The sequence below is a fragment of the Panulirus ornatus genome, chromosome 6 (genome assembly GCF_036320965.1).
Source record: "Panulirus ornatus isolate Po-2019 chromosome 6, ASM3632096v1, whole genome shotgun sequence".
In the NCBI taxonomy this organism is placed as follows: domain Eukaryota; kingdom Metazoa; phylum Arthropoda; class Malacostraca; order Decapoda; family Palinuridae; genus Panulirus; species Panulirus ornatus.
The window spans coordinates 54,278,645-54,293,208 of record NC_092229.1 but is presented as its reverse complement, the minus strand read 5'-3'; the positions used below and the strand labels follow the sequence as shown (position 1 = coordinate 54,293,208).

Below are 14,564 nucleotides of genomic sequence, written 5' to 3'. Positions count from 1 at the left end.
AAAGTCTCGTACAGTGTAAAATCTATATACAACTTAGATAATCTCGAAAAGGTCTACATGAGCAGGACCCATGGATGGCTTTGCCGTTGCCATAACAACATAACGCGCTTACCACGTCCCACTTGTGGTCGTGACTTTCTTCTTTGAATACTGATAGTGATGGTGTTTCCTACAAAGTGTATAATTACCAGGTAGCTTCTATAACCACGTAATAAGTGCGACAGTTGAGTCTACAGCGGTCTCAACTTGCTGGACGCTTGATGATAAGGCGAACCTACCAAAACTTTACAACATAGCATATCAACTTTACATTGTTATCTAGTGTAAAGTGGATATATTTTGAGACGCTGTCACCATGAAGGTAAGACGGATGAAGTGGAAAAAGCATATAGATCACATAGATGAACTTTCGCATCAATTGGTTTGATGAAGATATTACTTAACATTTTTCTTCTTCACAGAATAACAAGATATTGTCGTCTATACTTCTCAAATTTCAGATCAGCGGAGACACTTCATCATCATAGCCTCGAGTTGAGTAAATGAAAGGTGTATAACAGGTAGCAATGTGATCTTTTCAATCATAACTATAAAACATTCACTCTACTTATATAAGACGAATGAGCTTAATTAATGTAAGGCAGACAAGTGTTCCCGTCTAGCATATCCTAAGAATATAACTTCAGTAGTCCTTACACCTCCATAAGAAGTAAAAGTTAACTTCATTTAATCGAAATTCAGCTATTGTGGTCAGCTGGCTCCTGTACACAGAACATAATCTAAGATTAGAACAGAAGCATAGCTTACTTTAGCCCCAGCACGGCCTATGGCTATACGTGTTGTAAACGTAAAAGAAAAACGTCTTAAATTTTTGTCTACCTTTCTCTTCCTTACCGCATTTCTAAGAACCCTCCAACAATCTCCTGAATTACTCAACCCTCAAAACCGTCCCTCTAGTCAATATTCAAGAAAGTTATAACCAGCCAACTGGACCTGGACATTTATACTTTATCTGAAAGAACAAAATGTCTTGAGAACATGTTGAACGGGAACATAAATATATTGTCTTCCTGTTGTGATGTTATGCAGCGTTTGTGTGGTAAATGTGCTTTCCATGTGAAGAGTGATTCATCATATTAAGTTACTTATGTGATGCTGTGCAGTTTACTGAAATTTGCTTTCAATATACAAAATCATTTACCATCATTATCATCATACTACTTTCGTGAGTTTATGCAGTATTTGTGGTAAATTTGCTTTGTATTGAGAATATGCTGACTGGGGGAGTTATTCACTTTTGTGATGTGCATTGTATATGGAATATTTGCTTTAAATGTACTGAAACTGTGTTGGCTATGAATAGATTTATACAATTACTGTCGTGAAGTTTTGCAGCATTTATTTCAAATATGGCTTTAGATGTTCTGTGAACATGCTGGCTGAGGAAAACGATTAATCGCATCACTTTCGTGATGTTAAGCAGCATATGTGAATTTGCTTTAAATGTAATCTGCTGCCTTGAACGGATAATTTTCCGTTACTGCTGTGATGTCTGGCAGCATTTGTGGTAATTAAGTTGAAAGAATTCCTATGTCAGTATTCATCTACCTTCGCACCAATGGGAAGGTAAGAATCTCTCAGGCCTGTCTGAAACCTTGCATGATATTGAGAGCTGATCAGTTACACTGGGTTAATGAGGTCTTCTTATGGTTTGAAGGCTAAAGGCTTTTTCTATCAACTATCTCTCTTAGATCACAGTTATACTTTAAAAGATTTCAGACTTTTTTTTTTTTTAATTTTCCAAAAGAAGGAACGGAGAAGGGGGTCAGGTGAGGATATTCCCTCAAAGGCCCAGTCCTCTGTTCTTAACGCTACCTCGCTAACACGGGAAATGGCGAATAGTTTGAAAGAAATATATATATATATATATATATATATATATATATATATATATATATATATATTTATATATATATATATATATATATATATATATATATATATATATATATATATATATATATATATATATATATATATATATTATCCCTGGGGATAGGGGAGAAAGAATACTTCCCACGTATTCCCTGCGTGTCGTAGAAGGCGACTAAAAGGGGAGGGAGCGGGGGGCTGGAAATCCTCCCCTCTCGTTTTTTTTTTTAATTTTCCAAAAGAAGGAACAGAGAATTGGGCCAGGTGAGGGTATTCCCTCAAGGCCCAGTCCTCTGTTCTTAACGCTACCTCGCTAATGCGGGAAATGGCGAATAGTTTGAAAGATATATATATATATATATATATATATATATATATATATATATATATATATATATATATATATATATATATATATATATATATATATTGACAAAAAAAATATTGTCCGCTCCCCATATTTTTCAAAGGCTATACAAAAAGGCTAAGGTTTATTATGGATACAAGCATCAGACGCTCTTATTGTGAAATCATCGCATATTGGTCGCAGACCAGTATTTCTGACGATGTGAGGACCAGCTGGATGTCCTATCTTTACTCTTCCTGGCTGCCATTACATTTTAGGAATGTCGCTTCTGGGTGCTGTATTTCCTCCATCTTTGCTTCAAGGTGGTTGGGTCATACCTTACCTAAGGTGTGCAAAATATGAATTCTCGTCTGAAAGCAAGAAAATGTGGGTACACTTAGAACATGTGCTGCTTCCTTTAACACGTCATGAGTGCCTCGCCTCATTGCAAGACCCTATGGACCCAAACATGGACCTAGAACAATTCAGAAACTTTGCCTATTCCATGCCTAGATGTCTACAAATGGTAATCAGTGCCAAAGAAAAGATGAAAGTACTATAATGTAAATGTGACACAGCCTTTGAAAATGTGGTGAGGAGGTGGAAAAGTATTTTTGCAGGTAATATATATATATATATATATATATATATATATATATATATATATATATATATATATATATATATTTTGCTTTGTCGCTGTCTCCCGCGTTTGCGAGGTAGCGCAAGGAAACAGATGAAAGAAATGGCCCAACCCACCCCCATACACATGTATATACATACGTCCACACACGCAAATATACATACCTACACAGCTTTCCATGGTTTACCCCAGACGCTTCACATGCCTTGATTCAATCCACTGACAGCACGTCAACCCCGGTATACCACATCGATCCAATTCACTCTAATTCCTTGCCCTCCTTTCACCCTCCTGCATGTTCAGGCCCCGATCACACAAAATCTTTTTCACTCCATCTTTCCACCTCCAATTTGGTCTCCCTCTTCTCCTCGTTCCCTCCACCTCCGACACATATATCCTCTTGGTCAATCTTTCCTCACTCATTCTCTCCATGTGCCCAAACCATTTCAAAACACCCTCTTCTGCTCTCTCAACCACGCTCTTTTTATTTCCACACATCTCTCTTACCCTTACGTTACTTACTCGATCAAACCACCTCACACCACACATTGTCCTCAAACATCTCATTTCCAGCACATCCATCCTCCTGCGCACAACTCTATCCATAGCCCACGCCTCGCAACCATACAACATTGTTGGAACCACTATTCCTTCAAACATACCCATTTTTGCTTTATATATATATATATATATATATATATATATATATATATATATATATATATATATATATATATATATATATATATATTGCACTTTCTTAAGTAAGGCCTGAAAGCATTCTTACTCCACTTATCTAAATGGATATCTTTGTGTGTTGAAGTGAAAATGGCGCACTGTAGTCCCATTTGAATGTCTTAACATTCTAAGGTGCTTTTGTGATGACTCTCCGGAGGTAAGTAAATCACACTATATATATATATATATATATATATATATATATATATATATATATATATATATATATATATATATATACATATATATATATGTCACACTATGTGTTGAAGCATGAAGCCTGCATGAAGTCTGTGTGCACACTGTTATTAATCAGATCTTATTGATTCATTATCTACATTTTCATAGTCAATAATGAGTAACCAAGCAAAATATCAGTTATTAATGGAAAAAACGAAAGGTCCTGATTACCAGAATTTCTGTCAAATTTTATTTTTTTCCCAATGCAACAGTCGAAATCTGCCGTTACGCATTGCTCTTCCTTTTACTTTAATAAAACCTGAAATTATTCGACTTTTCTTCTATATTAAATTCATGTGTTATGTTTCTTTTCAGCTCATTCAGCCGACACCATATTTGACTGAAACGTATGCGAATGCTGTAAAAGAAATAATTATGTTTTTCAGTATTCAGTCCTCTAGTAAATGTGATATGTAAAATAACCTGACGATAAACTTCAATAAGCAACTGTTTTTTGGTGATATAAAATAAGAGAACATTAATGCTAGTGAAGGTCACATTATCAATGTCCATTATGGATAAATCAGCACAAATTACGGACAAATGATTGAAATAAGGAATATATATATATATATATATATATATATATATATATATATATATATATATATATATATATATATATATTGGTTAATACCTGAATCCCTCCCAGTCTTAAACCTGATTAAAGTATTATTTTCCTCTTTAGTAAAATGAGTTTATTATACTCTGCCTCTAAATCTGCAGACGTTCAGATAATTAGTATTTGTATAAATGCTAAGCACACATAACGCTCACTTGGGAATTTAATGAAAATGCAATGCTTATGAAAACGAGTTGGGACAAGCAAGTCACCAATTTCACCTTAATTGACTCTCCAATTTACCTAAACTAAACTTCTGGAAGGGAGGATTATGTTGGTCCTTTTTTCAAATCAAAGATTTTTCTTTAAGCAAAACGTCTGATCCCTTTAATATCCAGGTGCCCACCCTTTCAATCCCAAACGCTACGAAATTTGAATTCACTTCACAGCTCTCGAAAAGACTAATGATTCCTTTTTCTTGAATTAGCCTTGAAAAACCGAATATTACTTTGGGAATGGCAACTCTAACTTCCTTACCCAAGATTCATAATCCAATCTAGCTTTACCATAAAAAGCTTACTGAATTAGAAAAAAAAAAGGGATCCTCTATTCAATGTATTCCAAGTAATAACCAAAGGGCTCTAAACCACTCAGCCCCACCTGGTTTTTCCTGGTTGTGTTCACGTCTCAGACGACGAGGCAGGAGCAGATGTCGTCGAGGAAGAAGGCGGAGGCGCAGCAGCTGCAGATCGAACTGACCTGTGACGATGACTGGACTAATGCCTGCAGACGGCCCGGCCTTTTGGGTGAGCTTTGAGGTGACATTTGAACTTTCTTGCATACGGTTGGTTTCAGTAAGTTTTGGATGAAAATTTCCTGTATCCATGCATGTCGTTGGAACTGATATGAGAGAATTTAGAGAAGGATTTTTAGCCTTTAGGCCGAACAATGGCTGAGTATTCCTTACTGTCCGAAAATACGTCAAATATGAAGAACTTCAGGAATTCCGTTACGTTAAATCATCAAACATAACCCAGTCGAATAAAACCACTTGGCGTCCACTTCGTCACCAGAGGTCGATCTTCCCGACAGTTGTGGACGTATACAGCGATTGGTGCGGGCCATGTTCCAGCATGACGGGCCACCTGCGGAGGATAAAGCTGGAGCTGGGCGACGAATACCTTACCCTCGCCTCGGTCAGTCTCACTCCTTCGTCACCGATCTCTCCTACCGATAACCTTAAAAGACTGTTTCATCTACAGTAATCACATGTCTCTACCCTGATCACGATCACTTCCTCTATCAATTGACCACTCTTTCCTACCCTGGATTTAGTTAGAGACCTATTTCTAAAATCAGAACTGAAATGAACATTTGAAAGTATTTAAACATATGAGAAACTTACATCGGAGGTTAACAAAAACGTCGATGTCACTGACGATGGACCATATCAGTACGGTCAACTAATCAAATGTAATATTTCTAGTTTTCTATGAATAGTGGTTTAATCTATATTTACTTTTCATTTCAGGCGAAAGCTGATAAGATTGAAGCGCTAACAAAGTTCAGGGGGAAGGCGGAGCCAACATGGGTATTTCTGGGGGTAAGTTGTTTTACACTAAAGCTGCAATACGATACTTTCCTTCGACATAATGATAAAAGCTTAAGTTTGTAAAGCCAGAGCTACGGTAATCATATACTATTCCACATTTATGGAGTTAAAACAACAGATATTCGACTGATACAATAGTATATCCTTCAAGCCAACAAAAAAAACCCAGATATTCGACTGATACAATCGCAAATTCTTCGAGCCAACAAATTCGTGATCTCTCGTCTTCCTGTTATGTCTCAACGAGATGGATGCCTTAATTCAATGCGATATTTCTTTGGATATACTAACGAACTAAGCAAAAAGAGGAAGGGCGACAAATCAATGAATACTTAAATGATGTGTATATATACTATGCACAGTAAACGTTCATTATATCCCCTTATTTACATTCTCTAAAATTCAATTTTGCTAATTTCAGGCTAAACTAATCAGCGATACCTAACTTTTTTGTCACATAGATATAATCTTATATATATATATATATATATATATATATATATATATATATATATATATATATATATATATATATATACATATATATATATATATAATTTCATATTCTTTTTTCTTGGCAATACTGTCCTTGTTGCCTGCCGATGGTCTGTTCATGTCTGCCGCGCGTTGCTGGACATAGAGCGGAAAGCCAATGACAGTTATACATGGCGCTGATGGGCCTCAGCTCCTCAACACCATTCGGAGGCTACTGAAGGTGGAGGTGGCTGCCCTTAAGGGCCGTGGTGAACGGGAGGTTGTGAGTAATCATCTACAGTTATACTGTTGCATTTTACTATAGAAAACCCTATATCGAAGTTCTTGTAGATCGTTGTTGCTGAAAAATGCAGTAAATGGAGTACGCAAATGTCATACAGTGATGTGATAGAGGTGACTGGAAAATAATCTGCATCTTTATTAACTGTGACTTGGAGGACGACTTAACTGATTACTCTGAAGTTTCTTAAAACTTTATAGGCTTGAATATGTTCTTTATGCGTAACTCCTGGAATTTATATGTAAAAACTGATGATACAGTCCAGTGATTAGTAAAACATATCACCAAGTAGACTGATCGCGGTGAGTCAAAGGCGTCATCAAGCATATCCGCGATGTGTAAGTAGAAACAAGCATTACTAGGCACGATGTTTAGTGAGCTTGGAAATAGTTTCAAGCAGTCATCAGGTAGGGTGTTTAGGCGTATTTCCCTCGGCCATATTGTCCCTACTGCCTGTATCTGGTCACGTGGGAGCCAGTGGTGAGACAGTTGACGAACCTGTGATCTCTGAGGAAGTATAGATAGGGAAGGGAGGGGGTTGGCTATCTTGCATCCACCTACTATGCTTTCCTCTTCTTGTGTGTGGTGAACTGACGATAACCTCCAGCCTCTGTCACCAGGTCTTGCTGGATTCGCTGATAAAGCCCGAGGAGGTGCTGGAACCCGACGAGGACTTGGACGATGTGGAGGGCGAAATGCACAACCTTGGTGGGTATTATGGTGGGGAACGCATGGCTACAGCCATATTTCATCACAAAACTCTGGATACGACGAGAAGACACGCTTCTAACACACTAAACGTCGTAATCAATTTCAGAATTTCAAATGCTGTTATTCTAACCGTTGCCACTTCCCAAGACGGTACTGATGTTGATGTATTTTTTCTATAGTTTCGCTGACTTCTCAATTTTTCAATAATCATCACAAACAGCAGTTTCTGCATCTTACAACGTTTATTTTGCATTTTTTGTTTTACAACCCAGATCATTCTGTTCCACCACATTGTGAGAATTTCTAACAATAGAGACTAAGTTTATATTTGAAATTATTCCATGTACCGAGGCTGCATATATTTTCACCGTTGCCACCGGGATAGTGGGTGCGGTGGTAGGGCCTTACCTTGACTAGGGAAACGTTTGAGCCATCTAGAACACAAGCTGTGAACTTGTGGAAGGGGTCCCTATTATAACGGAATTGGGTTTGGCTGTTAAGCAGTGGGCGGACACCTACTCATATGGACTTGTCTCCTGTGATGTGGAACAGATGACAGCGAGGAGAATTCAGAGGTGGAGGAACCGTTGATGCAACAGGGCGTCCTCTTCATCCTGCCGCACATCATTTCGCAGGACAAAGCCGAGACCTTTTTATCCAATGTAGTGGCTGCAGGTGAGGCGATCACAATTTTGCTGTGTCGCAAATTAGTTTGTTGTAATCAACAGCCTCTTTTTCCAGTTAATACTCCCCTTTCCAATCTTCCTTCATTTTATTTCTTTACGTCATAATGAAGTATATTACGTACATCTGAAAATGTTTCTTTCCCTCGACCTCTCACTGATTGTCATTCTGCTTCACTTGACTTACTAACCTGGCTGAACTCATTCCCTGGGGAACTGGTTACATCAACCGTCGTGTCTGATATCATTCTCAAGGTCTGGCAACAAAACAATGCACAGTACACTATATTTCATTTATTCCGAAAAAGATATATCTTACTCGGAAGGTTTCGAAATCGTTGGTCATGTACAAGAGGAACTGAATCAAGAGGAGCTTCACGACCTGCTCTTCCCACCCGAGCCTGAGAAGGATGAAGAGGAGGATGAGGAGAAGGAGGAGGACTTGACTAAGGAAGATGAAGCTGGTGAGGCCCCAGGAGGAGATGCCAGTTCCTCCGGGGAGGACAACAACTCAGGCAAGGTTTGATCCTGGCTCGTGTGCGTGTACTCTGGCCGCCCTCGCACCTTTCATTTTCCAGAATCACTTTCTGTAGACTAACATCCTGATTTAATCACTTTTATATATTCTTTTTCATTCCAGTTCTCTTGCGCTCGTAAAAAGACGGCAGTATCAGTGTAATCTTTCATTTTGCATAAATGCAATACTTATCAACAGCCTACTACTACTACTACTACTACTACACACACACACGTATAGCGTTACCACTTCTAGCCATGTTCTTCCTGTCCCAGGCGACGGAGGCGGGGGAGGAGGACGATAAAGAGGGTGACGGTTCGGGGGAGAAAACCAGTGAGGGAGACGCTGAGGCAGACACCCAGGATGACCTGCACCACTGGGAGGAGGAGCTCAGCCATGGTCCACTGTATATGCTGCTCCTCAAGTAAGTCACTTGATGCGTGGATCATGAACTTTACATCTCTATGGTTGACATTTATTCTCAATGACTCAATATTTTTGTAGTTTGATTAATATGACTCGCATGTTCTATATTTTCTTGTCCACATGAATCTGCACTAATACAGCTTGTGCAGAGCTGTAGATTACAAAGGCACGAGAGGTTAAAAGGTTGGTATCTTAGCTAGGAGATACGTGGGTCAGTACTGTACTGTGCTGGACCTCCTTGGTGTAGTGCAGAGTTGTGTTACTGACCCGGACGCATTCACGGGCCACCAGGTTTGAGCGCATAGGTTTGAATCCTAGCTGTGACAGTCGGCTTAGAGTCAACCCAGCTATTCATCCACCCTTAGATATGCCAAATCCTGATGGGAACACTAATGCCCTTGATGACTATTTCTAGAAATAACATATCGATGATAGATATGTAAGTATAGTATTTTAGCATGGTTCCTGAGAGAGACATTGCTTTCCTTATTATCTAACACTCGCGGATCTGTTGACATTTGGTAGACAAATCTTTGTATCTTCTATTGAGGCCTTTTTCATAGCTATGGAGACAGTCATTAATTCTAGTTTCTAAGACAAAATTACCTGAAAGTATCTAGTTTTTAAGATAATGCCACGGGAATTATTCTAATTTCTAGTACAAAAACTACCGGAATTATTTTCTCATAAACTACTGCAATTATTCTATTTCTAAGCTGAAACGACGGACAATATTCTAATTTCTAATATAAAACTACCGGTATCATTCTACCTAATATAAAACTATTATAGTGTCTAATATAAAACTTCCGACATCATTCAAGTTTCTAAGTATTGAATTGCCATAATTCAACAATCGCAACGAAATATTGTTACATACCATTTGCCATAACTGTTCCACGAATATGCATCTCGAATATATATATATATATATATATATATATATATATATATCATACCAAACCTCCAGCAGCCAGGATCGAACCCGGGACCCCTGTGTAATAGGCAGGAATGCTACCGCTAGGCTATGAGCCTAGCCCAGCGGTAGCATTCCCGCCTGTTACACAGGGGTCCCGGGTTCGATCCTGGCTGTTGGAGGTTTGGTATGTTCTATGAGGGTGCGCGTTCCTATGCGCTTTGTTCGTATATATATATATATATATATATATATTCTTTTTTCCCCAAAAGAAGGAACAGAGAAGGGGGCCAGGTGAGGATATTCCCTCAAAGGCTAACGCGGGAAATGGCAAATAGTATGAAGGAAAAGAAATATTATATATATATATATATATATATATATATATATATATATATATATATATATATATATATATATAACACGTTCATATAACGAATGTACTATGACAAACTATTCAGCTAAGTGGATTTATATCTGTGTTACAGGGTGGAGGAGGGGTGTGTGATGACGGCGTGGCACCACGTACTGGGGCCACACGACCTCGAGAAGGCTCGAGCAGACGAACCCGACTCGTGAGTTTGTTAGCATCTCTCACCTTTGCAAGAGGTTTATGATATATTTTTTTGCTTTTTTCTCTAGTTCACCTTCAAACAATCATGAAAAAAATCTTCCCTTGATAACGTTCGTGATAACTGTGCAGAAAGAACTTAAAAACTACATTTTTTGAATCACATAATCCTTAGATAGATACTTTAAATAACACGGGTTCAAAGCCCAATTTGGTAATGCCGCCTACTTATTCAAACAAGTGTGATACTTTCTCATTATAATGTTATATATTATAAATGCGGAGGAAACCGAGAAAAGGCAGTGTACATTCGTATTACTACGATTCCAATGCACTGGAAAGCAGTTAATTAAGTCACCAAGTGATCTTGAACTTCACTAATAGCAATCACTGTCCAACACCATCTCCCAGACTCATCATCAGACATCAAGCACGCCAACCTAATCCTGTGTTTATTAGCCCTTGTGTTTTTGGTGACATGTACAGGCTGGTAGCGCAGTTTGGAGAGGAGGACCACGTCGTTCCTGCCTGGCTACCTCGTGGCCGCCAGCTCCACGAGCGTCTGGCGACAAGGTTCTTCCCTCCGCCTCCTGACGCTTCGCTTCCTAGGCTACTGCTCCTGCCAGACACCGATCACCACCAGGTAGGCTTTACTTCTTAGGCACGACGATATCAAAACCCTTGAGTACTATGGGCAAAGACTTAAAACGTGGTAACCCGGGCCAAATTTCATAACAGCAATAGCCCAGTATTTCATTAAGTAGTCTAAGAATCATCTTGAACAGGTGAAAAAGGTTTTCAAGTTATTTCTTGTGGTAGATAAAACTTGAACGTGACGGCCATTATGACCTTTGCAGTCGATATGACCAAAGCCCAGATCTGCGACAAAACAACCAATCCGATTTTCTTGATATTCTTAAGCTTAATGTATTAGGCTAAAGGATTACGTTCTGTAGAGTTAGGTTTCGAGAAAGTTGGGCTTAACCAAGTTAAGTTAGCTTACAGTAATTTAAGTTCGTACAGTATGAAATCGACATTCGCTTTCCAGTTTCTGGTCAAGTGAACTACCGAGAAGTTACAGCAGCACACTGCAAATATCGACAAATTACAAAGCTTAGTGCTGCCTGTTAACGAAGTTTTACGTAAGTGTGGCAAATGACAGAGGGTTGAGGTTAAGTATTTCTTGGTCGATAACACAGTTTAAATGCAAGGTCAATTTTGATTAGCTGTTGGTTTTGCTTTCAGTGTTTATTGGAGGAGTAAAGCAGTTTTTACTGTGCTCAAAATAAGAGTTTATACTAATATGACGGTTACTTGCAGTACGGTTTCAAGCGTAATGTTACTTGACCACGCATAAAATTCACATGTACGCGAGGTATTGTTTGGCTGACGACACAGGTTATGTGTTATGATGATTGGCTGATGTTATTCCCTTTTCATGGTTATTTCTAAGCATGGTAAAACTATTTCTAATTACACAGAAAACTGGAACAAGTATCTTAAAACAGAATATGTATGCGAGGCTAGACAGTCATGATTAATGTACCCTCGTCAAACAAATGGACAACAAATAGGTTGAAGCCCGTTATTCTTGTACGTCCTATGTTCTTCTCTGACTGGCAGCAGAACGTCAAAAGCAAGTAGAAACCTAACTCATCACCATCAGGAAAGCAACATTAATCTAGCCAATAAAATTTTCAATTTCTTCCCTCAAAATGTGTTTGCCTTGTCTTTTGGCAGGTACTGGAGAAGATGGGTGTGGGTGGTGTGCGAGTCTTAGCTCACACTCAAGCCACGCTGCAGCAGGAGGCCCTTCAGAACGTCCCCAGCCTTGCCTCCTCCCAGCAGCTTATGAACACTGTTGGGTAAGTGCCTTCTTGAGTTGGTTGGTATGTTAACGCGATATGCTCTTTGATACAAATACGCTCTCATACTTTCTGTTCAAATTTTGTCATAAATCTACGTTGTTCTTGCCGTAATCGTTATAATAAAAGCTGTCACCGATGTTCCTCCAGTATATTTGTCTCCGTAATTTTAAATGCAATATTGTCTGGCAGTTTACATTCATTACTGTCTTGCTCTTCGTTTAGCGTCATAATGCTAAGACCCAGTTTTTCTTGGTTTCTATCATTTTCCTCATCAGGTCCCTGGTGCTGGCTGTGGTAGTGACCGGTGAGGGGACGGAGGAATGTGTGGCCGAGTTCTCGCCACTGCACCTTACCCAGGACACTGGCAGCGCCCAGGCCGAAGTCGAGCTTTTCTTCCCAGATCTTCTCGCTGCTCAGGACCAGCAAGATGAACCCCAGACACAAATGCAACTTGAACAGAACAAGGGCAGCGATGGAGAGTGAATAACTCGCAAGAATTTATAGTTTTTGAAGAAAAAAAAAAATGACCTGAGTGACATGCAGAGGTCTATCTTATCTAATGCTGATATGATCACGAAAAAAGTTCGACTTACGACATTGTATGAATGACGTATATGTATGGGAAACATTCTGACAGAAATGTCAACAATATTCAGTAGAATAGAATTCAGTAAAATGTTAGACATTTGCGTTAGAGATTCTGGCTCAGATCAGAAAGCCAGAAAATCTACTAACACAATATTCTGTTTGACACACAATGACCTAACTTAGCATAAGATATTCATTTAATCCAACAAAAAGCCTCAAGCTTATGTATAATCGGGCTCACGTCTTATTTTACAAAATGTATAAGTTCCAAAATATGTTTAATAAATCTTCCCACAATTCTCATATTCATTCAAAATATTCCCTTAATGGTACTCACCAAAAATTTCTCGGTAAGCATATGCATGTTACGAAATGGATCCTGTTTAGTTAGGTTTATCTCTTTAATGGAGAAAATGTCAAAAATAATATGCATATTGATACATATGTTCAGATATGTGAAACGAAAAAACTAACTGGTAGCCTAGTCAAATGATGTATCCTGATTGGTCAAAATTGAAAGCCTGTATACGGGTATATAAGGTGACCAGTCTGCAATACCCCGCGGAATTATATGCTACTGATCGAGCCATAGATTTCAAAATCAATTCAAATCATGTTAAAGCAGTCATTTTTTCTGATTCACTTTCGGCCCCTAAGGCAATAAACTCTGGCCACAGTCAAATGAAATTCAGGGCAATATAATTAATAAACTTAATGCGTGTAATAAAGATATCTTGATTTGGGTGCCTGGTGCAACATATACGGCAATGAGCAGGCAGACAAACTAGCTAAGTCGGCCTCAGAATCCGAGGAGGTCGTTCCGATCCCTTGGGGGCTGAAGTCCTGCCTTTCCTTGAGGAAGAGATCAATCCATTTCCTGTGGCAGTCAATGGTCCATGATGACATCCAACAGAAAATACTAGAAAGAAGTGGCGGACTGGCCGACCTCACACCGCAAGAACAGACGAGAGGAAGTCGTGCTGGCCCGCCTTAGAATGAACTGTACAGCATCCATCACCCATATGCATCCGTATACTAACAAGAATTTTCCACCAATATGTCAACAGTGCCAAAAACATCTACTCCGATGCCATAGCTTTCATTAATATCGAACCAAATCAATAGATCAATAGCAAAAACCTTTATTTTAACAATACTAATGTACTCGGGGATAACCTGAGTACTATTGACAAATCAATGGTCTTCCTCAAACAGAATTAATCAAGATGATGTAAGGTGGTTCGTTGGTTCTTCTCTATGGCGGGGTTGGCTTCGGTGTGAGGCTCCTCCTACTTAGGCTGATCGCATGGTGGGTGGGTATGTCCACTCAACTAAGCGGTCGGCCTTGGGGGAGGTGGTCATCCTCTGAGGCAGCTGCGCCATGAAGTTGAACCGGAGGACATCCAAATAAGTTATCTATATTGTATGTGCAGGTC

At 39.0% G+C, this 14,564-nt stretch overlaps 1 protein-coding gene across 4 annotated transcripts; it reads left to right on the top strand.

Annotated features, from left to right (window-relative positions):
• Positions 1–66: 66 nt before the first annotated feature.
• Positions 67–13,416, top strand: LOC139748960 (thioredoxin domain-containing protein 6-like). Of its 4 annotated transcripts, XM_071662310.1 has the most exons (14): positions 69–361; positions 501–560; positions 5,153–5,267; positions 5,554–5,657; positions 5,993–6,064; positions 6,714–6,830; positions 7,469–7,556; positions 8,112–8,234; positions 8,569–8,762; positions 9,035–9,183; positions 10,590–10,676; positions 11,159–11,315; positions 12,413–12,537; positions 12,816–13,416. In XM_071662310.1, exons 3-14 carry the CDS (start codon positions 5,171–5,173, stop codon positions 13,021–13,023), a joined length of 1,521 nt encoding a protein of 506 aa, XP_071518411.1. In that variant the 5' UTR covers positions 69–361; positions 501–560; positions 5,153–5,170; the 3' UTR covers positions 13,024–13,416. The 4 variants fall into 4 exon arrangements, with proteins under 4 accessions (XP_071518413.1, XP_071518411.1, XP_071518414.1 ...); XM_071662312.1 differs by lacking the exon at positions 10,590–10,676 and having other exon boundaries at positions 67–361; XM_071662313.1 differs by lacking the exon at positions 6,714–6,830 and having other exon boundaries at positions 70–361.
• Positions 13,417–14,564: the final 1,148 nt, after the last annotated feature.

Coding starts and splice junctions, on each gene's coding strand:
- LOC139748960 (XM_071662310.1), top strand. CDS start 5,171: ATGTCGTCGAGGAAGAAGGCGGAGGCGCAGCAGCTGCAGATCGAACTG. Junction 5,268..5,553: donor CAGACGGCCCGGCCTTTTGG/GTGAGCTTTGAG, acceptor TCTTCCCGACAG/TTGTGGACGTATACAGCGAT. Junction 7,557..8,111: donor GGGCGAAATGCACAACCTTG/GTGGGTATTATG, acceptor GATGTGGAACAG/ATGACAGCGAGGAGAATTCA.